This window comes from Protobothrops mucrosquamatus, unplaced genomic scaffold (assembly GCF_001527695.2).
Source record: "Protobothrops mucrosquamatus isolate PMUCROS unplaced genomic scaffold, P.Mucros_1.0 scaffold209, whole genome shotgun sequence".
Taxonomy (NCBI): Eukaryota; Metazoa; Chordata; class Lepidosauria; order Squamata; family Viperidae; genus Protobothrops; species Protobothrops mucrosquamatus.
The window spans coordinates 94,331-119,329 of record NW_015386563.1 but is presented as its reverse complement, the minus strand read 5'-3'; the positions used below and the strand labels follow the sequence as shown (position 1 = coordinate 119,329).

The window sequence follows — 24,999 nt, the reverse complement described above, 5'->3', positions numbered from 1 at the left end:
CTTGGACTGTAATGAGAGATGTATTTTCAAGTTAGCAAGATTCTTTTACTGTAACCTTACAATAAAGATAGTGTGCTCATAGTTGGTGCTTCCTGTATGAACTACGTCCAAGGGCTGACAATTTCAGTCAGGTTTGGAGCTCAGTTAAGGCCTTTAAAATCTATCATTGGCCTGATTACCCCTACCAGGCACCAGTACTTCTGAAAAGCATGCCACAGCTTCTCAGTCCATCTCACCATCTGCATTGCCGGGGTTGCTGAAAAGCCAAAGAGCATGGAATCAGTGATATGAAAGGGATCAGTTTATTGAGGAGAATACAACTCAGAAGGTGCTATCTCCAGGGGTTCAAATTTAGAAGTATTTGGTTCAGCAAAGGACATGTAGCCAACACATTATGTTAAGGAACAGAAGTTCAATATTTCTGTCATTTACAGTGCTGATCACAGTACTTGGCCAAAATAGGTGAATGTTACAATCAAGAAAATAATTTTTATACAGTTTTGCAAGTTAATAGATTTTGCTAATTTCTAAATAGTAGCTACAAATATGGGGCTATGAGACTGACTAGCAACTGGTAAAAGGAGTGTAGTCACTTGGATAACTCAAGGGGAAAGAACCAAGGTGGGGAAATAAGAAGAGTTGGCAGGCTTATAAATCCAATGAGAAGAAAAAGGGACATGGGAAACAGATCTAAGGATTAAGTCAAGGAGTCTGGTATTTTAACATTCTGAGAAGGAGCATAATAGGATTGGGAAAACACAAAAGTCCTGAATGCATGCAGAGCTCAACATAGATAGAGAAGAAGGCACGCACATAGTCCTATCCTTGCTTCCCTCCAAACTTCATTCAGGTTGAAGATCTGATCAGGACCTATACAAGAGTTGTTTGAAAACGTGCAATGGTATACAGTATAGGATTCAACAACCTGCTGTATCATAGACAGGTGTGTTCATATGAAAGCAAATCTAACAGAGTTCATTTTGAGACTTTCTACAATGTATGGTCATTAGAAAAAGGCATGGGTAAGGTTGCAGGCAAGGCCCTAATCTCTCTCCATTTTGAACGTTGCATTTGTGCAAAATAGAGATTTTTTTCACCCTCTTTTTGTTCTTACATATATACTTAAATCAAGTAACTACCCATTAATTCCTATTGTATCATAAATCCCATCATCCCATGCAGCCATATTTCTCCATTGTATTCTATTGGTATTATTATTATTGGTACCTGCTGTTTTATTTTAGCAGACTTTCCCACTAGTTTTATAAAAAACATATACATAGTCATATTGCACAATTTCTATGTAGCTATTTTATTGAATGATCACATATAGAGAAGCTCTCAATGTATTGCATGCATAGTTTATTCATGCAGTGTATTTTCTTTCTGTGCATGTATCCTCATGAATCAAGACACAGCAAGGTGTTTTTATCAAGGTATCTTGTTTGACTCTAGCAACATCATAACTTGTGGATAATAGAAAACCTCAACTGAGATTATGCTATGCTCTATTACAACGCAGAGTGATATTACACTTCACTATTATATTTTGGGTTTTTTTTGTTGTTCAGTAGCATCCTATCAAGGGTTACTTTTAATACAACAACTAACAATTGAATATTCTCTTTTCAATAAATCTGGTCTTAGTTATTCTTTCATTTTATAATGTTTTCTCTGTTATTACCTCATAACTAACAAGTTTGGAACTCTATACCATAGCTTGCAGGGTCACATAACTGATACCTTGCACATATTAATAAAAAGTGGAGCCTTCCAAAGTAAAACACTTGAGAAATAGTGTACAAAACCCTTGCTTGGTTATGGATATTTGAGGGAAATTATAATACATGGATACCATTTCTTGAGTAAATTAATAAATTAGTAAAAAAGAACTGAAGGAATGCTTGCTGAAAGGAATATCCCACACATCTGAATCTAACATTGTAAATGTAGTATTATTGTATGTCCATTTTTCCTCAAGTATTTCTTTTTTGGAATATTTATTGGGAAATTGAATATTATCCTCATGTGCATATAAATGGAAGGAAATAATTAATAATTAATAGGCAATAGTTAACGGAGAAATCTTAGCAATTGGGAATCTGGATATTTTCAATTCATGCATGGACAAGCTAATAGCTGAATAAAATGTGGAGCATTAGAGCATAATTTCAAAGATCTAACCATAAGGTAAAATTATATGGATTTTTTCAGGGAAAATGTTGAGAGTAAGCCAGTATAACTATTTTCTTTTCTTCGATCCAACGTACTGTAGATAGTACATGGAGGCAAAGCAGTTGAATGTACAAATCTCCATTTCTGTAAGAGAAGCATGGATGGTCTCAAGAATGTGGTAGATTTAACATAACTGCTAAATCCAGTTCACATCTCACATTTAAAAAAAAAGCTAAAAAGAGAAACGAAGAGTCAAATTGCACATAGTTTTTCTGCTTCATTTGCTCTGAAATTCACTTTAATAGCCTTGACTGATTGGATTTTCCTTTCCTGATTTCTCCCTAGTATTAAACAAACAGATATTTACTTCATTCTGCTCCCTGCTATTTTGTGTTGTATGGGATGCTCTAACACAGAGGTCCCCAGCCTTTTGGGCACCAGGGACCGGTTACGTGGAGAGAGGTTTTTCCGTGGACCAGAGGGAGCATGGTTTTGTGTGCTGCCTGGATCCCACGGATGGGGCTTTGCTAGTTTGTACGGCCCAGTTGCTGACATGCCGCGGCCCAGTACCAGTCCATGGACCAGGGGTTGGGGACCCCTGCTCTAACAGGTTTAAGGATAACTGAAGGTGCCCTCTTTTCTGCAAAGATAGACCTTAGAATGAAAGCAGGCTGAAGGGACTGTTAATTTAGTGGACTGAAAACATGGAAACAATATAGATTGCTAGTAGAGATCCCATTTCATATTCAGTAACATTCCAAGGTGGATTATACAGTATATACTGTAAATGATGCATATTTTTAGAAATATTTTCCCTTCTATTTTATACATTCCATGTCATATTATTTATCCCCACCACTCAGTGTACATAGTAGAGAATTTTTTTAAAAAAACTCCATTACATTTTTCTTTTAATCAGAGAGCCAGTGGTCATATAAACTTTACCCTGTCTAATAACTTGTGTTATCCCCACTGGATTTTGCTGATTGGGCCAGAGTAATTGAAAATCTGCTGAAACAGCTATGGATCTAATGGAACACAAGAGCAGTAGTATTTCTCACCCCCGAGGGAACATTTCCAAATCAGCATTTCTGTTCAGGCTCGGTTTTGGTTTGGCTGGGGAAAACAGTCTATATTACATTCTCTGGCAAACGATCTAAAATGTTCGTAGAAGTAGATAGTGTATTAAGGTTGTCAGAATTAATGCTTGTTGTTTACCTCTGAGCACTGTCAACACGAAGAAATGTTTGGGTAAATGTCAGCGCGCCAGATTTCCATCAGTTCCTTCAGCATCCCGTCACTGTTCCCAGTGGCAAGAGAATTTCCATAGTTATAACGTGGGGTGATCGGCGAGACTCCAGGCAGACTATGAAGACATAATGTAACGGGGACAGGAGGGAAATTGCTTGAATAGGAATGCTGAAGATTCTGAAAATTCTGAAAAAAACAGGTAGCATTATCATTTACTTCCTCTTAAATTCATGCAGTATTCAGAGGGAAGTAAACAAAGAAATATCTGCCAATCCATTATTCATTTTAAAATCAAGAATAAATTTGATTAACATCAGAATGCAAAACAAGGTGGATTGCTTAATTTCCCCAAAAAAAAAAAAAAGGAAGAAAGAAAGAAAGACTCTTGTGCTGACTCTAACAAAGGGCTTGATTTCTTAAAGTAGGGACATTTTATTAGTTGCTGCTATTGATCGTGCATTTTCTTCTTTTCATTCCTTGTTATTTTTCTTCTGTCTTTCATTAGACTGAACCAATTCCTTGCTTCCTCTGGCTGTGAGCCCACACGTCACTGAACAAAATGTACTGTAAAAATGCTTTTAGTATACTCTGAATTTTTTGCAGAAGAAATCAGAGTAGTCTACTCTCCATGAGGGAAAAATAAATTATAAAACGTACAAATATAATTACAAATAATTAAACCTACAAAAACATCAGCATAGAAGAGCAAAATGTTAATTATGCTAATATATCTAGAACAACAGATCAAAGAACAATAGGAATAACAATAATAAAATTCTAAACTCCCACCAGCAGTTCACCTCCCAATGACCCTAACCTATATAACCTCCCTATCACAAGACCCATCATAAGTCTCTGATGACTCATACCTGACCCATCACAAGACCCTCACTTGACACACCCACACCTGAAGCCCTTATAAACAGAAGAACACTGACACTGACATCCCCTAAACTCCGCTGAAGATGTTACCTAGCTGGTAACAAAACATTCAGAAACCAACCCCTCAAGCTCAGAGAACGAACCTTCACCCTCATCCTACATCTGAGCTACAGATATTCACCACTATTGCAAAATTCTAAAGGTTCAGAGCACTTTAGCTTCTTCGTTTTCTATTTGTAGATTTTGTGGTCCCACCAGTTCTTGCATCCAGGCAGATGGAATTTCTTGCAAATAATCCAGTCATGCCATTGTAGTCAATCTGTGTGATCTTCTTGCAGCAGCTAACTAGGTGATCCACTGTTTCTTCAGTTTCTTTGCAGAGGTGGCATTTGTTGCCTGTTGCTATCTTCTCGGTTCTGGTTTTAGTGGTGGAATTCAAATATGTGATCAACCGGTTCTCTGTGTGGATGCCGCTTCTGGAAATCCATTCTGGGCCTGGGCAACAAAAAATTAGCTACCGGTTCTGCCGAACTGGTGCGAAATGGGTGAATCCCACTACTGTCTGGTTTTGTATGCATTTGTTCTTAAGGCTTGGTCTTGGGAAGCCAGAATTAGCCTCTTGGATTTTTTCTTAACTTTCCTGCTCTTAGCCATTGCCGAGTCTTGTTGCTGCTTGGCCTGATTAGTAATACTTTGCCTTGCCTCTTCTTCATTTGGTCTTTCTTGTATGCCAGTTTGATCTCTCCACTAGAGGCAGTCCTTGATTTATGACTGGCCACTTAGTGACTGTTCAAAGTTACTATGGATCTCTCCAGGGCTACAACCTGGATTTATAGATGATCGGGCCCCTTCTGGAGTCACCTGGTTGTATATTGAGCATTCAGGAACAGACCTGCATTTACATTGTGTACAGCGTCCCACTGTCACATTAACTTGATTTATGTTTTTTGCCAGAAACTGATATTTACTTCCAGTTTCTGGCAAAAAAATTGCCATTGCAGACAATGGAGTTTCTTAACAACTGCCACAAAAAAGGTTGTAAAATTGGGTGTGGTGACCTGCTTAAAAACCACCATGACTTACAACCATAAGTCTGGGCTCAATTACGATTATAACTTGAAGACTTTCTGGAATGGAGTGGGAAAGCAGATCCAAGGCCTGCAGAAATCTTGAAGGGGGGAAAGCAGAGCAGGGAGTGTCTCATAGGAAGGAGGCATTGGGAGGTCTGGACAGGTGGGCCTGAGCCTGCACTAGGTCTTCCAGGGCCTCCCACACTCCTGAGCTCCACTTAACAACATGGATAGGATCATTAAGCAAAGTACTTAATGACAGCATAAGGGGGAGCCGGGTTAAGAGGGCATTAAAGCAATCACATGGGCACCTCGCTTAATGATTGTTACAACTTCCAACCAGAAGTGAGCAGACTCCATTACGTACAGACTACCTGTGCTCAATACATCTTCATGGTATACTAGCTTCAGTGCATCTTCACTGTTCTTCAGGTATACTTCTGATGCCCTTTTTTCTTCTTCAGCTCTCTAGTGTACTTGCAACATTCCACACAGACCAATTTTTATTTAGTAAGCAGAATCTGTTAATATTGCTGCGCAAATGAAGGGCATAATTCATTATAATGATTTTTGTGGTCTTTTTATCAACTGCTTTTAGTTCTGCTTGAGTCCAATCCACTATTCCAGCTGTGTATTTAATGACTGGAATTGTCAGGTGTAAATTGCTTGATGATATTTCCTCCTCTGAATTTGGACTTTAAGATTTTCTTCACTGTCCTGATGTATTCACTTATAACCTTCTTCTTGACTTCAGTGTGCTTGATGTTGTCAGCATGAAAGATGCCAAGTTTCATCTTGACTCTTGATCTTATTTCCAGCAGGCATCTTGATTCCTTCGGTTTTCACTATTTTTCTCCTGTTGAGGGTGTGGATGGCACGTTTGTCCAGTCCAAACTCCCTTGCATTATCTTGGTCCTATATATATAGACAGTGTTCAGTGATTCTATTTCAGATGGTGTTTTTTCATGCAGTTTCAGATCTTCCATGGAGCACATATCATCCCAGACTTAATAATTGTCAATAAGAAAGAAAACAAATTTGGATAGTGGACATGGCAGTACCTGGAGGAAGCAAAATAGAAGAGAAAGTACGGAGAAAATCACAAAATACAAAGATTTGTAAATAGGAGTTTGGTTATTGGTGCTGGTGCCATACCAAAAAGCCTTGAAAGCATTAACAAAATTTCCATCTGTCAATTACAAATGACCACATTGCTTGGATGCACTCATGTACTGTACCAATATATTATAACATCCTAGGTACTGAGAAGAACACGATGCATATGAAGGCCAGCAACAACTAAAGAACTGGCAGCTATGATTTCACAATTGTTGTGCGCATAATAATAATAATAGTATGATTAGTGAAATATAAAATATAGAAAAACAATGAAGCAATTTTTAGGTCACCAAAGCATTTCTGTAAAGCCGATTCTTAAACAGTGTCAAAAATATTCAGTGATATGAAGCTAAGGGAAGGCATTATTTCTATTACAAGGAGGTGAAAAAGTCTTAATGACATGTGTTGACATTAGGTTTTCCAATCTTAGCAAAATATAAAATAATAGCTTCCCCGAGGAATCAAAAAGGGGGCATTTTGCTAATTATAGGTACAGCTGGGAAGATGGGCTAGAGAAGCATTGCTGTGCATATAGGTCAGGTGCCAACCATGTTAGGAAAGTTTGAGCTGGACACCAGCCATGTTGGGAGGTTTGGTAGTCAAAACAGTGGGCCAGAGGTTAGGCTGGAGGATGGTCCCTGCCTTTGGGCCTGGTGCATTTGCCACATTTGTGAGCCTGTATGGGCCGCACTAGGAAGTTTGGAGGCTAGAGGAGTAGGCCAGAGAGCAGGCCCAAGGACAAACTACAGCAGGGGTCTTCAAACTTGGCAACTTTAAGACTTGTGGACTTCAACTCGCAGAATTCCTCAGCCAGCTGCTGGCTGAGGAATTCTGCGAGTTGAAGTCCACAAGTCTTAAAGTTGCCAAGTTTGAAGACCCCTGGACTACAGCTGCAACCCTGGCCATGAGTTGTGTTGGCCATTTATATAGATCTGGTGTGGCTCACTCATTGTGCCTGTGGGCTTTTTGCTGGTTAAATAAATGGCGAGAGCACTGGCCGCCTTTACAGCTCTGACCACAACGGGGGCGGCGTTTGTTGTGTTTGTAACCTCTTTTCTTGCCGGCCTCTGTCCTCATGGATTGTATAACTCTATTTGGGTTATATTTGGGATGTGGGTGTTGGCCAGGCTGCTGGATGGGGGGGATAGCAGTAAAGTGGCAGTGTTCTATGAACCCTTCCCCTTCCCCCCACAGTGTCTGTAAAGGGATAAGAGGATCAATCAGTCCAATTCCACCTGCTAGCTCGGAACCTCTGACTGTGTGATTCCTCCCACCTCTGGATGAGAGCCAGAGGTTGGGTAAGAGTGAATGAAAAGGGAACCCTTACTAGCTGGTAAGAATGGCAAGGAGGAGGCTCCTGTAAGTATGAGGGTCTTTGTATGTATGTGTGTGTGTGTGTGTGTTTGTGGGTTGAGTTGGGGAGATGGTCACTTACCCCTGATAGGATTCAAATGAAGCTAAAGAGCCTCAGGGTGCCCAGCTTCCCTTTCCTTGGATGGATTGGATTGAACACTATGGGAGGCCCCCCAACCTTGGGAATTGAGGGTGGGCTGGATTGGAGGATAATACGCCTTGGTGGGATATGAGCCAGCCAAAGAGTTACAGTGGTGATAGGCATAGGGAGATATAGTTGGGAGATTAGGAGCAGGCCATTCTTTGGGAAGCCAGGACCAATGTCTCATACCAGTTTCACGTTCCAGCTCCTTGGCCTCAGCCCTGGTTTTCAGCTGCTGCTTCTAAATGCCAGGCCAACCTATAATAAGGCCTCCCTCATTTGCAATTTAATCGTTGATGAGAGGGCCAACCCGGCATCTATACCCTGGCTGGGCTTGTAAGATGGGGTGGCTCTTTCAGAGATAGGCCCAGCTGGGGTTTGGGTGTGGAATCAGCCAAGACTTCAGGGCAGGGGTAGAAGTGTGGGCAATTCTCTTCTGTGAATCCCTTGCCGCCTTCAGGGGCACTATACCACACATCCAGTGTGAGACCCGGCTAATTAAGTTGAGTTCTAGGGATCAGTTGCACCAGCCTCCCTGTTGCATAGCAACCTCCCTGCCTGAACTCCTTGATTCCATTTCTGGGTTGGCAGTGGAGTTTTCTAGACTTATGGTCTTGGGAACTTCGATCTGCCTTGTCTGGAGGTGAGTCTGAGATGGTCAGGACAGGCAGAAATGACGATTTTACCAGAAGTAACTTCTCTATTACTTCAGCAGTATGATCTGGCTATGAGTAATAAGTGGGGGGGGGGGATGCATTTGCTCATATTTTTATACTTATTTATAGTGACCAATGTTGGCCTCAGGCTTCTAGTTTTTGATAATAAACTGTCTGAACAATATGTTTTCATCTTTCAAATAGTTGTTCGTAATAATGCCAACATGGCTACATTGTTCTGTGTTTTTGAAAACACCCAAGTTTATATTTGAATGTGACATTTAGGCTAAATTTCTTCTTGCCTCCATCTGCTAGAAGGGAAATAAAACGCTTAGGAGCTCCCAAAGCCATCTCTGGGATACAGTGGTAAATGTCTTACTATCTCCATTTAAAACAATGAAGTAGTATCTGCCGCTTTGCGAAAATACATGTCTATCGTTGATGAATCTAAGGATTATTGTTGAGTCCAAGTAACGCAGAGGCAATCCATCTAAAATGTCACATGTGAATAAAAGCATCTGGTTATGTAAAATGATTGCTTCTCTCTTTTTTAAATAAATAATGTTCTGGTAGCTCTAAGGTATGTGGAGGCTTCTAGAATTGCTTTTTTTTTTTTTTTTTAAAAAAAGGTGCATCTTTCACTGAAATACGCATCCAAAGTGAGAGAGCCAAGTAAAATCAAATAAAGAAGAATAACATATCTAGAAAGCCTCCAAAGGTGGGGTTCCAATTTCAGGATTTAGAATAGAGAAAGTCAAAGATAGTTTTGTACCCAAAGGGATACTGAAAACTAAATGGTCAAGGCTTCTCACGTGAATATTATATAACTGAGTGGTGGAGCATATGTTTTTATGCAAAGTTCCAAGTTTGATCTCCTAGGAAGGCTGAGCAAAATTCACATTTGAAGTGACGAATGAGATAGTGAACAATTCAAGTCCCTTTAAAGGCAAATATACGGTATGCTCCATTTCTTTTTCTTTCTCTCCCTCTTTGATAAGAATTAAAATTTACAACATGCTCAGTACGGGTTAAGCTAAAGCAGTTATGCAAATACAACCAAGTTGGCAGATTCAAACATTCAAATATTTAAAATGCTTGGTTGTATTTAACAGTTTGCAAAGCAATCAGAACAATGTTCGGCACAGTCTATTTATGAAAATGATGGTCTGTTACTTGCAGTGGCTCTACCTCCTAACGACTAGAGCAGCGTGAAAAGATAGACCCGGATTCCTGCCTTGGGCAGTGGGTTGGAGTAAAAGACCTCCAATATCCCTTCCAGGCCTATGATTCTAAAACCACAATTAAATTTCCACACTTCTCCACTCTGACACAGTGATTTGTTCCTTGACACACTTTTGCCATTGTTATTCCCTCTGGGCATTAACCAAAGACTGCCATTTCAAGATGAAGATCCCCCTCCCACTAAGAGTCACTGCCCATCTAAGTGGAAAATTAATGGCAGGTAAAGACATTCACATGCTTAGGTTTTCTCTTCTAGTCTTGTGCCTCCTAGACAAATAAAATTGTGAGGTTACAGTCTGGCTTCTAAAGGCTGCAAATGCAAAATACTAATAAGTTGCCACTTGCAATGGGAATATTTAAGTTACTGCAATCATGCTATTTATTGCAAACATTTGAAGTTTTGTTTCTTTGATACTCAGCTTTCTCTGAATGTCATACCTAGAAGCTATCCAGTCAAACTTTACTAGAACTCTACTGTGAGCCCTTGGTGTACTTTCTTCAGATATCCTTCTACAACAACCTGAAGGCAAATATGTCATCTAAAATATTAGCCAAGACAATCTTTTTGAGGTGAATCACTGGCTCAGCTAACTTTTGATGATATATGCAGCTTTTCACTCCTTTTTTAATATTGCTCAGTCGCAGCAGAACTACTCATGAATTTAAACAGAGAGTCCTTGATCTAGATAGATGAAATGTGATGGTAGAAAATACACATAGCTCAGAGCAAAATGTTGGATTGTACGAATTTTCTGATCCTGGTTTTTCATTTGGAGATAATGCAAATGCTGAGATGGTCTCTTCAGTGCTTTGATCTTGGAGAAATGAGAGATTTCTTGTTTGTTGTGAAATATGTCATTGCCTGTCCTACCAACCTCTCCCAACTGTGATTAGATGGGTTGTGTTTTTGGATGCTGTTGTTTCCTTTATGATTGACATGTCATTATCTGGTTCTTGTTATAACAATGCAGTACTATCTTACATTTATGTTGTTAATCATTGTGTGGTAAACAGGATGGAATGTAAAAGTTTAAATTTTTAAAAGTAGATTTTCTTGGTAAGAGTGATTTTTTGTTTATCTGTATTAGTAGAAAATTGCACAGAACTAAGAAAATTGATGAGATTTTTTTAAACAATATTTTATTAGGTTTTATAAGGGTGGGGGGAAAATAGGATTGATATAGGTAGTGGGATGGGATTTGAGGTGGGGTTTGGGGATGGGGTTGGGATAGGGACAGGATCTAACTGTGGGAAAGAGAACAAGTATTTAATATTACATATATTGACAGCTGCGAGAATAGCATTTGCCCAATATTGGAAAAATGAAAATATACCATCTGATGAGATCATAATTAGGAAAATTCTAGAATGTGCAGAAATGGACAGACTAACCCTAGAGATTAAAGAGAAAGAAGACTCGGTCTATTTTAAAACATGGGAAAGCTTTTACAAATGGTTAGCAAAACGAGTTAGCGAGAAATGATTGTGAAATTTAATAAGATGAATGATATCTACTGATTAATTGATATACTTTATGATTATTGTTATTTTTGTTGACTATAGCTATTTATTATCATATTAACTATTCTTATTGAATATCTGTATCCAGACAATAGTCTGTTTGCTAAAGCTTGGAAATGTTATTGGGGGCAACCCTATTGTTGTACCTACCCCTATCCCAACCCCATCCCCGAACCCCACCCCGAATCCCATCCCACTACCTATATCGAAAATTGATGAGATTTTTGGTGTTGTAATTTTTGATGCTATAATTCAGTTTAAACTGACCATGAGGAATGACTCAGAAGGCAGAGAACAAGATGTGACCCAAATTTCAAGCCCTAGACTTGCATTGGATCAAAATATTAAGAAGCCTGTGTGACTGGAAGATCAAGAAATGTTTCAGATCTCAATTGTTTTGGTTTAGACCAGGAATGTCCAACCTTGACAATTTTAAGACCTGTTGACTTCACCTCCCAGAATTCCTCAGCTAGCTTAGACTATAGTGAATCACTATTTTTCCATGACGGTGGGCAGGGGGGATGCACAGGACTTCCTAGAAGCTTGGCCCGCTGATAAATTAGCAATCAACAAATATATAGACTAAGAACCCGTCTATGCACTATTCAAAAACAAATATCAAACAGAGAAGCAAACAGTGCAGATCATTGCAATTTCCGCCATTATGCTTGCAGTGGGAGAGGCTGCCTGCTGTTTTTTTTTTCCAGCTATAACAACGAATCAGTACATAGAAAATAATATTAAGTTTACAGCAGCAATCTTATTGGACTTCCTAGAGAGCCAGAAAAGCTCTCATTGTGAAGAAATAAATTGTTTCAGAGGACAGGACATACATAGCCTCAGGGATGGGACAAGTGTGCATATTCTTCCCACATGGTCTTCATTCACAACAATTGTGTTGTCAAGACAACTTCCCATTAGGCTGCATTTCAAATTTATAAAATGAACCTTCAATGAATTCTCACATTTGGTATTCTGGCAGTCATCTCCCTGCCCTTGCCTCCACTTAGAGATCATAGCCTCCGTTGTGACTCTTTTTGCTTTTTCTGAAGTATTGGGAAGGTGGGGCAATGTTAGATATCAATGGTTTTCTGTTAGGCACTTAATCACGTAAACAGTTTTCTATTGCTATATCCATGACATCTTTACATGATTCAAAATCTTATTTTAAAATTCCCTATAAACATTACCCTGACTTTTCTAGTTCAGATTCTTGGCTTTTTTAAAGTCAAAATATATTACAATGGGCTTCAGTGCTATAAAACTACTTGTTTATATTTTTCCTGTCTTTTATATGAAAATCCCATTATATTGTTTGGCGTTCCAGATAATTACTTCTGAGCTACCACTTTATATTTACTTCTACCCCTCAAGCCATAGCTGTTAGAACTTGTGATTCTAGGAAAAGTTAATCCTATCAGTTCAAGGTCTGCCATTGTCTGATCTGAACTCAATAATTCACACCTTTTTTTTCCTATTAGCTCACAGAACTATGTGCAACTAATGAATTGTAATTCCAATGTAATGTTTGAAATGGAACCATGGGGTCCTAATTGTTTCTGGAAAAATGTAAAATGGAAGGTTATCCAATGCTACCGCTAGTCTCAGAAAATTTGAGATGCTTTCACTCTGTAATAATTCAGCAGAGGCAGAACTAGTAGTATAATCTCAATCAAAGAACCTGTTTCTCAGATGATAGTGCATCTAACCCTGGTGAGATTCAGAAACAGTCTTTGTGCGACATGGGGTTTTCATAACAACCCTGCAAATTAACGTCCAACATTTCCCGTATCAAAGTATAAGCCTGACGTGTCAATCTGGTGGCCTCTGCTTCTTCTGTCCCAAAGGTGCTTTTTCAAAAGGCAAGTGGACTGTTTTTCCTTGAAGATGTTTCGCTTCTCATCTAAGAGACTTCTTCAGTTCTGGCCATTTTCTTCTCTGCATTGTGAGATCTGTGTTCACTTAGAACAGGGGTCTTCAAACTTGGCCCTTTTATGACTTGTGGACTTTAACTCCCAGAATTCCTCAGCCAGACAGTTGAAGTCCACAAGTCATAAAAGGGCCAAGTTTGAAGACCCTTGACTTAGAAGAACCAAGAAAAAAAAACACTGGAGGGAGAAGTTGAGGGGAAAACTTTCCTCTCCTCTTGCTTATTGTCAACAGGATAGGTCTCATCAAGTAGATGAGAAGAGGAAATGACTGACCTGGACAAGTAGGACATTTCACTTCTTATCCAAGTCAGAACTGAAAAAGCTTCTTGTATAAGAAGCAAAATGTCTTCAAGGAAAAACAAAAGTCCAGTTGCCTTTTGAAAAAGCACGTTTGGGACAACCATGATCTGGATCTCCGTAAATCAGAGGTCCCCAACCTTTTGGGCACCAGGCACCGGTTACTTGGAGAGAGGTTTTTCCGCAGACTGGAGGGGGGCGTGGTTTTCTGTGCTGCCTGCATCCCATGGATGGGGCTTTGCTTGTTTGTGCGGCCCGGTTGCTGGCCTGCCGCGGCCCGGTACTGGTCCACGGACCGGGGGTTGGGGACCCCTGCCATAAACCACTAGTTCTTCTGCACTCTGACTCATTTGAGCTTAGCAGGGAAAGTGCTGCTGCATGAGTTCCAGAGCATTGCCAACGAAGGATTTATTTTTTCCATGATCCTGTTGACAATAAGCGAGAGGAAAGGTTTGCCCCTCAACTTCTCCCTCCACTACCGTATTTGTTTTTCTTGGTTCTTCTGAGTGAACACAGATCTCACAATGCAGAGAAGAAAAGGGGTGATTAATCACTTGGGTAAGCCTTGAGGAAAATATGTCTGACTTGAATTAGCAGCAGCTTTTCGGTGATAATAAAATCAAAGGTGGGAGAGAGTTGCTGGCAAAGAGATGCAATTTTTAATTAATTTTAATAGCAAAATGTATGTAACATAGAATTGTCATTCATGGGAAAGGTGGACTTTTGTTCTTTCAAGGGTTGTTGAAGTGTTAGATTGCGCATCACCTCTCTAGAGCTTCTTTCAATCAGAGTCATTTCTATACAGCGTTGATTGTAGGGAATTTACACTAAGATGGGTGTTTTATTGAAAAAATATGTGTTTCCTAGGAAATTTGTTCTGCTTATGATAGGGCCTGACAATAATTCACTGTTTAATTATAACAGTTACTAATATACATTACATACTCCTAGATGGGTTTGATTCTAAGAAGTAACTAGTGTCAACATCCTGTTTTTCACTATTATTTATTGTGTATGTAAGTAGCAAAAGAAACGGCAAGGCTGCTTAATTATTAAAACTTTTTTATACAACATAAATAATATTTAGTTTATGTCAGCATAATGAGTAAATATATCATGTAATCCAGCTTTTCTGACATAGACATGCACAGTGCATTTTCTACATTCCTTTTTATCTAGCATCCCTTCTCTGCTATATATTTCGTATGGTATAGGTAATCCCTGAGTTATGAGCGTTCCCTTAGCAAGCATTTGAAGTTACGTGATAAGCACCCCCTAGTGTTTATGAAAAAGTCCCAAAATTACGAATGTTGCCGCACCGTGGCGGTTGTTCACTCTTACGAACAACCACAGTTGCACTGCAACATTCACCCTGGCTATTCCCTCCCTGCACCCTCCACCCCAGATCTCTCTAGGCACTAGGCCTATGGATACCTACCTTGCGAAGATTGAGAGATCCTTCACTTTCTTGGCTGCTCCATGCCTTTGCTGCATTCACAGAGAATGGAGGCCTAAAGTAATGCAAGATCACATGAGATCAGTGGCATGAGATCTCACACTGCTTATCTCACGTGATCTCACAGTAGTTTAGGCTTCTGTTCTCTGCAACAGAAAATGAAACAAAAGCCAGGGGAGGTTTGTGCATGCCTCTGGGACCCCAATCCGGGTGTCAGAGGCCTTTACTATGCCACTGCCACCCAGAAAGGAGCCTGGAAACGTTTCTGCGGACCTCTGAAGGCCTGATCCAGGCATTGGATGCCTTTTCTGGGCCGCTACCACCCAGAAAGGAGGCCAGGGAATGCTTCCATGTGCCTCTAGAGCCGCAATCTGGGCATTGGAGGCCTTTTCCGGACTGCTGCCACCCGGAAAGGAGACCAGGGGTAGCTTCTGGAGGCCCAATCCAGGCTTCAATGGCCTTTTCCGGACTTCTGCCACCCAGAAAGGATGCCAGGGGAGGCTTCAGCTGACCTCTGGAGGCCCGATATGGGCATTGGAGGCCTTTTCCGGGTCGCTGCCATCTATAAAGGAGGCCGGAAATGCTTCCGCAGCCCTCTGGAGGCCCATTCTGGGCCTCCAAGGCCTCCTCCAGGCCTCCGAGGCCCAGAACGGAGGCCATGGGTGGTGGCCACATGCTTCCAGAGATCTGTTCTGGGCCTAGGAGGCCTCCCTCTGCTCTTGCCAGGAGTAGAGAAAGAAACAAAGAGGCTGGAGAGGAGACAGATCTTCACAAGGTAAGTGACCCAGCATGGTAGGATTGGGCAGGGGAGCAATTGTGGGGATCCCAGGGGAGGGAGCATGAAGTATCTTGGGGGGGGTAGTCTCAAGCTGGTGGCCTGTTCCATAACTAGGTCCCCCATGGCCTTCCCCACCCTGAGATACCTCATGTTCACTTAACGAGCTGTGCATTCGCCCATGCATTAAATTAGCGAATGCATGGGCAAAAGCTGGGAGTGAATCGCGTTCAAAGTACAAGACTCACTCCTATAAATCCTCGAGTTACGAATGGAATGGGCAGGCTCCATTGCATTCGTAAGTCGAGGACTAGCTATACCTGCTCCCAAGCAGTGTTTATTCTTCTGGACTTCCCTTCTGGTTAGTTTGGAGACACTGCTCTAATTTTCCTTTTCAAAAAGCACATAAGGACATTTTAAGAAGAAAACCTTGAGAGATATAGCCTTCTCATTGCCACAATGAATACCAACTAAGCCTGGGCCAGCTGCTAAGTGTTCCAGGCAGCCAGGATCAGCAGAGGCCAAGACAGTGGCTGGAGGCAACATGCTTATCATAATTTATTTATTTTATCAAATTTCTATACTGCACATCACATTGGTGTGACTCTGAGCAGTTTACAGATAAGACAGTAAAATCATATGAAAGCTGTAATTAAAAACAAAGTTAAAACCCAGATTGAATACAAAGTTTAAAAAGAACAATTGCAGAGTTAAAAGGCAGAAGTGCCTTCAGCCCACCAACCACCTCCAGGGTTGCGAGGCACGCTTAGAACCGTAGGCCAGTTGGCAGAGCCAGGTCTTTGTGCTCTTCTGGAATAGTGGGGGAGGGGCCTCCCTTGCTTCTGGGAACAAGCTGTTCTATAGGGTGGGGGCAATGGCAGAGAAGGTTCTTTTCCTAAACCCTGTATGCAGAATTTCTGAATTACGTATAATGCTAAATAGATTTTTTCCACTATATATATAGGGCATATGACTATACCAACGTTGCCCTACGTAGTGCTCACACTTTTCTCTCCTGTTTGCCATCTTTATTTTGTATTCTTGGCTTTGGATTGTTCTAGCTTTTAGCATCTCTATTGAACAGATGTTTTAGCTTGGCAATATGCCTCCTTCTTGTTCTCTACATCTCTTTGGGACAGAACAATATTGTTGGCTTTGCTGGCTGAGGAATTCTGGGAGTTGAAGTCCACAAGTCTTAAAGTTGCCAAGGTTGAGGACCCCTGGTTTAGAGCACCAGTTCCCATATCTGCTGTCAAAAGTTTTGTTGTGCACTAATATTTACAAAGGGAAAGTTCAAGATTGGAATCTCATGGGTTCAGGTTTGTCATCTAGGGTTCTAGCACATTAATTACAGAACTTCTGATTTTTTCCAACATGAAACAAAACAATGGTTTGTCCAAAGCCTGTATGTGATATATTTTTGTCTCATTAGCTCAGGTTCTAGATTGGGAATAGAGAAGATGTTGCCACGTTTACAAAGGATAATGGCTTAATTTAATAGGCCTTTTGCAAGGTTATACTTTTTAATATATTAGAAGTTGAATAATAATACGTGTCACACATAATACATATGGCCATTCTGCTTGAAATTGTGGTTCGGCTAATTTTTCAGAATAAAATTATTTTATCTTCTGTATTTAAACAAAAATCTTCACCAATAGTAATTCCTTTTTGTTTGAAAACATCTTTCATTTTTAAAACTGGAATGTTGGGATTTTCATTTTTTTTTCCTTACTGGAGGGTTGTATCCATGGTTAAATGAAAATACATTTTTATTGAAATGTCCCAGTTTTGAATGCATTTCACACTGAAATTCTAAACTATGTGTCTCTAAATTTAAATATTTTACTTCCTAGATCAGTGATGGCGAACCTTTTAGAGACCGAGTGCCCAAACCGCAACCCAAAACCCACTTATTTATTGCAAAGTACCAGGGCCGCATCAGCATTGTGGTGCCTTCGGGGGGGCAGGGAAGCACCTCTGAGTGCCACTTCTGGCACACAAAAACCAGGGGCACAAAAATGGGCCACCGTGCTGCAAGGCGCAAAAACGGCCACCACTATGCCGCAGAGTGCAGATACAAGGCGCTGCACTACATAAGAATGGGGCAGGGATAGTGAGTATCACACAGGCACTAGCTCCACCCCATTTGCAGCGTGTGTGTGCTCGCGGCCCTGTGCACGCGTGCACGCATGTAAAATGCTTCCCCTTCCCTTTTCTTCCAGTCCACCAATCGACAATGGTTGGTGATCTCTACTCTACCACTTGTACTCAAGCTTGCTAGTCAGCCGCTTTGCCTCCTTTGTGCTGGGTGGGGCTCCTACTCTGGGCGGCGGGGACAGCCTGATGGACCTGCTGCTGGCGGCGGTGGCACTCTGAGTGCTGCCTCTGGCATGCGTGCCATAGGTTCGCCACCACTGTCCTAGATCATCACATTGTGTTTTCAGTTTGTTTTATTTCCAGTTTTAATGGGTTTGAAACTGATGAATTGCATTCTGCTTTCAAATACTCTTGTTTCAAATATTAAAAATCTTTACCTGATGCCAAGCAAATTCACCTGTCAAATAATTGTCTTTGAAACAGGTTCTATCTGATTAGTGGAGGAGTTCCTTTTATTATCTGTGGAATTACTGCAGCAACCAACATAAATAATTATGGGATAAAAAGTTACGCCGGAGCTCAGTTGTAAGTATATCCGTTTATTTTCCATGTATGATGCCACTGTTATTTCCTCTAAGAGTAAGTCATGATTAAATAACTTTCAGTCTGGAACCATAGCACCTAATCCAGGATCCCTGTCCAGTTAGTGACTGCCCATCAGCATGTGGTTTTTGTCATTTTATAACATTACGTATTATACTCTGCACACAGCCTAAAAACCCTCAATTATGGTTTTTAATGTTTCTAAAGTAAATATATAAATGCATGAGGGGACACACACCTGTTTCGAAATCTACTGATTTCTTCTAAATGCATTGATTTAACGGAGTACTAAAAAGTACTAAAGAGGCATTAATAAATTGTGTATTACAATATTTTGATAGCATTTAAGGAAAGCATTTCAATTAATGTCCTGGCAGATTTGGTGTTCCCATATTTGTAGAAAAGTGGAGGAAGTAAAGCAAACTCTGTTTTTCCTTCATGAAAATACTTTTAGGAAATTTCATTTGAGAAATACATTAGAAAAATGAAGAACCCTGGCAAAACTCTTCTGGAAGTTCTATCCTATTAAAACCTATTTATTCCATCACGTGTGATTAGACAATCACTTATAATCAACAGGATGTTAAAAGATCTGATTATTTATGTTCATAAATTTGTGGGAGACTTTCCTGCCAGCACTTTTACAGAAGTTGTGCTACTTTAGTTTAATCACTTTAATCACAGGCAATCAATACTAGATATCACAATATGAGTAGAAAACCAGGAAGCAGGTGGAGGGGTAAAATTGCTCAGGGGAGAAAGAGGTAGACTAAATCACAGCACAGTGTAGTGTATGCCTTATTCATTTTTCACAACACGACATACAAATGTAGACATTCTAACTTCAGTGTGTTTTTACGGAGCTAAGTTTTGAAGTGGCCTGTGATAAAGACCATTTTGAAGATACCACCACCCAGCGAAGGGGACAATTCCATTGGCTCTCACTTCATTTTACTTGCTATATGCTGTGCAGCTCTTGAAAGACTTTTGGGATATCTAGAGATTGTCTGAGGGAAGGTTTTGTTTTGTTTTTTCACAAATCAAGCAAACTGTTCTGAGGAATCAGAGGAAGCTGTTAATATTTTATGTGTTACTGAGAAGCGCTTGAGAGCAGAGAAATTCAAATAAGGCTGCATCGCACAACCTGAAAGGTACATGTGAGCATCTACTGAAGCAGCTCAGAATTTATCCCCTTGTTCATCCTACTGCCTGGAAAGCAGAGCCTCTGTAAGTGGCTGCTCAGGATATTTGGGGGAGGAAAAAACCTATACTCAAGAGTCCCTGGAATAAAACTAAGGAAAACCACCACAACAGGAATAAGGAAGAAACAGGTAGTGCAGTTCGTTTAGTGACTGTTTGAAGTTAAAATGACACTGAAAAATGTGACTTATGATCATTTTTCACACTTACTACCATTGCAGCATCCTCATGGTCAAAATTCGGTCGCTTAGCTTATTTATGACAGTTGCAGTGCCCCGGGGCCACGTGATCCTCTTCTGCAACCTCCTGACAAGCAAAGTGAAAGGGGAAACCAGATTCACTTAAGAACCATGTTACTAATTTAACAACTGCAGTGATCCACTTAACAAATGTGACAATAAAAGTTGTAAACTGTGGCAAAACTTCACTTCTCTTAGCAACATAAATGTTGGCCTCTATAGTGGTCGTAAGTTGAGGATTATCTGTAATTATGAATTATTTTCATAGTCTTGCAGCATATGAATTTTTAGGCCTGGCTCTTAAGAAGAAGAATATGTTGCCCAGCACTGTAATAACAGTACAGATTGTATCATTGTACCCTAACTATGGAGGTCATCCTAAAGTTAGGGGGCTACCACTGAAAAGGCCCACTCCAGGACAGCCACTCACTCCCTATTCTTCCCTAGTGGAGATGTTTACAGGTGGTCCTCAACTTACAACCAGTCACTTAATGTCCATTCGAAGTTAGGAGGGATCTCCCCAAAATTACTTACAGCCTGTTTTCAAAGATATGATGGCCACACCTGCCCCACAAATTTGCCTTTGCAGCCATTCGCAAGCATCTCAGGGTAACCTGAGTGCAATTCACAACTTTTTTTGCCAGTTCCACTGTTTCCAGAAAAATGGGGTTGCTTAAAAACTGCAGCATTTGCTCAATGACCACTGCATTTGCTAAACAAATACCACAAAAAAGTCCCCCCCCCAAAAAAAATCAAGTGGAGTCATGTGGTGCTTCAGCTTACAACTGCAACAAACTTATGACCATAATTTTGGGTTTAATTACAGTTGTAGGTTGAGGACTACCTTTAAATGATTATTTAAATTCATATATTACTTTATCCAGCTGTGGGCACTGGGTTGGTGGATAAAGGCTTTTGTTCTTCCAGGTTCATGTATGTTAACTGCTCCCCTCCTTTACATTAGCTGAGAAGAGTCTGCTTCCTCCACTTCCCTACCCAAAAGGAGTAAAGAGAGATTTCAGCAAACACACTGACAAAAAAATGTCTATACTAGTGGCTCTAAGTAAGCCCCCTTTCCCATCTTTTTTTCTTTTAATTGGAATCAACAAGTGGGGATGTAGGGAGGGGAGAGGGAAGGGGTGCAAGTGACAAAGTGTGTGTTGCAGTATAAACCACATGCCAGCCATACCTGTGTCCAATGTAAGGGACATTGTGAAAGGATAGAGTTAGTGTTATAATGTTGCAATGCACATTTCATCATCGTTTTATCATTGTAGTTTGTATCGGATACCTATGAGTGAGTGAATCCCTAAACATCCACAATTTTTCTCTGTGTATGCACTCAGATTTGACAATACACTGCAAGGTAATTTTATTAGCTGTGTTTCAAAACCAGAGTATTGCATTTGGTATCTAGAGAGCTTTAATAGAAACTTATTTTCTTGTATGATATGAGAGCCAGTGTGAGATGGAGATTAAAAGGAGTTTCACATTTACCTCAGCCACTGAGCTCACTGGGGGACCTCTGCAGTAGGCTGAGATCCTATCAAAAATATTACTTAAAACGTCTGTTTTAAAAGCTGTGCTATGGGTAAAAACCAAATAGGTGTTACAGATAGTCCTAGACTTACAACTAGAATTGGGACCCAAATTTTCATTGCCAAGCAAGGTGGCTAACTGAATCGTGCCTGAATTTATTACCTTTTGCCATGGTTGTTAAGCAAATATTGCTGTTCTTAAGTGAATCCTGCAGTCATTAAGCAAATCCCACTCCCCCCCCCATTGACTATGGAGATTCTTAGTTCTCCATATCATGATTATCTCAAAGGTGCTTTTTCAAAAGGCAACTGGACTTTCCTTTTTCTCTTTGAAGACGTTTCGCTTCTCATCCAAAAAGCTTCTTCAGTTCTGACTGAATGGGAGTGGTGGTGGATATGGAAGGGTTTATTTTCCTTTGCAGTCATCCGGTTGTTAGCATTCTCTCTGAAAGCCGTTGAGGCCATTTGGGGGTTTATCTATGCCGTCAGTGTCACCTGCAAATAGGTGTGGAATCTTCTTGGAACTGCTGAAAGGACTGTGTTGTAAACAGGAGACAGGTGGTTCAAGTGACCCTGATGGCACAGATAAACGGCTCTCAGACAGAGTGCTAATGACCAGATGACTGTAAAGCAGACATGTCAAACACAAGGCCCAGGGGCCGGATGCGGCCCACGAAGTGGTTTCATGTGGCCCACAAAGCCATCTTGGAAACAGTAAGGGAATGGCCCCCTCTGCCTTGGCCCTGGCCCAGACCAGCTGGGAGCCAATGTACAATTTTGTGGTGGCCATCTATGCTGAAACGCATTCAGTCTTAGCTCCATAAGCCCCCCCCCCCGCATGACCTGAGAGGAACAGTGAGGCTCCTCCAGTGGACCATGCCTTGGCACTTGCCCTGGTCCAACCCCCTTCTGCCAGAGACCCTCAGATCTATCCCACTCCTGCCCAGGCCCCCACAGGCCCCCTTGACGTGAACGATGTAGAGCTGGCCACACCCACCCAGTAGGCCACACCCACTCCATCCACACCCACCCAGTAGGCTGCACCCACTCCATCCACACTCACCCAGTAGGCCACACCCACCTTGGCCACACCCACCCAGCCCCCTGAGGGCAACCGCAATGCTGATGCGGCCCTCAATGAAATTGAGTTTGACACCCCTGCTGTAAAGGAATATAAATCCTTCCATTTCCACCCCTGCCGTCAACATTCAGTCAGAACTGCAGAAGCTTCTTGGATGAGAAGCGAAATGTCTTCCTCAAGGAAAAAACAGTTGCCTTTTGAAAAAGCACCTTTGAGACGTCCTCCATTAACTTTGCTTGTCAGAAGCCCATTTGGAAAGTCACAAATGGCGATCATGTGAATCCAGGACACTGCAAGTGTTGTAAATACGTGCTAGTTCCAAGTGCCCAAATTTTGATCATGTAACCATGGGGATGCTGCAACAGTTGTACAGTGCAAGGACCGGTTATAAGTCACTTTTTTCAGTGACATTTTAACTTTGAATAGTTGCTAAATGAATGGTTTAAGTAAGTAGAGGACTACCTGCAATTACCTTCACTGTACATATGTAAGTCCCATTTTTGTAGAGGACATATTTTTTCTAAACAATTTGCAGTTTATTATAAATGTCTTTATTTTGCATTAGCAGATAATTTGTCTTCCATATTATTAATTTGATTTCTTTCTTTTTTTTTTAAACTCTATTCCACCGTTCACCCTACCCTGATGTATAGTTGTTGGATGTCATGGGAGCCAAGCCTTGGTGCATTTTATGGACCACTTGCATTCATTGTTCTGGTAACGTGCATTTACTTCCTCTGCACCTATGTGCAATTAAGGCGTCATCCAGAACGCAAGTATGAATTAAAGGAAAGGATAGAAGATCAGCAGAGGTTGGCAAGTCCTGAACTTGGCCATAGTCACCTGACAGACCTTGGATCAGTTTCCCAGGCAACCTGTTCAATGATGTCTTCATCCTTGTTGGAAAATGAGCACTCCTTCAAGGCTCAGCTTCGAGCTGCTGCATTCACTTTGTTTCTGTTTACTGCCACCTGGACTTTTGGTGCCCTGGCTGTTTCCCAAGGACATTTCTTGGATATGATATTTAGTTGCCTGTATGGAGCATTTTGTGTAACCTTAGGACTCTTCATCCTCATCCATCACTGTGCCAAGCGAGATGATGTGTGGCATTGTTGGTGGTCTTGTTGCCCTTCTCGAAGAAACACGTACTCGGTGCAAGTCAACGTCCGTCCAAAAGTTAATGTCAACGGTGAAAGCCAAGCTCATGCCTCATGCCTTCAAGACTCACCGTGCCCAGGTAAATCAGCTGTTTTTAATCACCCAGCCATTAGTCATTGCAAGCTCACCAATCTACAGGCTGTTCAAAACCACGTCAACTGCCTTTCACCAGTCACACCGTGTTGTGCAAAAATGCATTGTGATCAGCTCCTGGAAGATGAAGCTCATATTCATGTACACAACGAAGGGACTTTCAGACCCAACATGCACATTCACAGATGTTTGAAAAGTAGAACTAAACCACGATATTTCAGCCGACATCGATCTGCAGGAGAAAGGGAGTATGCTTACCACATTCCTTCAAGTATTGATGGCAGTATACACAGTTCACATACAGACAGTCCACACAGTACACATGACCGTCACTCGGGCCACAGGCGGCCATGTTGTGCAAAAAACAGTCCCTATCCAACCATCACTCAGCCTGAAAGTAGTGATGCAAGTACTGTGATCTATAGTTGTGCTAAACTCCCAGAAACTGAGACAGGCCCCCATTTTGAAATGCATCCACGGACACAATCCTTGCCCTTCAGCACAACCAGCCACAATGGAATTCTAAAGGGAAACCTGCATGAAGCCATGATCTACAGTTCAGATAGTACAGGAAATATCAAAACAGGGCCATGGAAGAATGAAACTACTGTGTAGTTGGTAGGCCACATTTCTCGACTTGCAGCTCAAAGCATCTTAGACTGCAAACCTATATACAGCAATTTGGGAGTAAGCCCAATTAAATTCAGTGGGCTTACTTCTGAGTAGACCTAGGTAGGTTTGTACTGTTGGTCTTTGTTTTCCTTCTAAACTGAATAAGATTCTACGTGTTTGTGTAGCACATAAAATAACTGTACAGGTTTTCAACCTATTTTTTTTTCTTAATAAGGCTTTTAAAAAGCAGGGGCAGTCTTGAAATTATTTTTAAAAGAATGATAGAACAATGTTCAAGGAAGAACGAAAATGTAAATCTAGGAAGCAGACCTAGAGGTGTTTGTTACTACAGGTAGTCCTTGACTTATGACCACAACTGAGATTGGAATTTCTGTCGTATGTTGCTGTAGTCATAAGTAGGGTTGGACCCAATTTTACGACAATTTTTATGATGGTCATTGTGAATCACTGCAATTGTTAAGCAACTCCCACTGAAGAATCTAGC

At 40.9% G+C, this 24,999-nt stretch overlaps 1 protein-coding gene across 1 annotated transcript in view; it reads left to right on the top strand.

The window, feature by feature from the left end:
- Positions 1-24,497, top strand: part of ADGRA1 (adhesion G protein-coupled receptor A1) — a 65,965-nt gene extending 41,468 nt beyond the window's left edge. The window contains exons 3-4 of the mRNA XM_015813965.1: positions 18,454-18,552; positions 23,285-24,497. Of these exons, the coding sequence (XP_015669451.1) occupies positions 18,454-18,552; positions 23,285-24,497 (1,312 nt within the window). The remainder of the gene's footprint in view (positions 1-18,453; positions 18,553-23,284) is intronic.
- Positions 24,498-24,999: the final 502 nt, after the last annotated feature.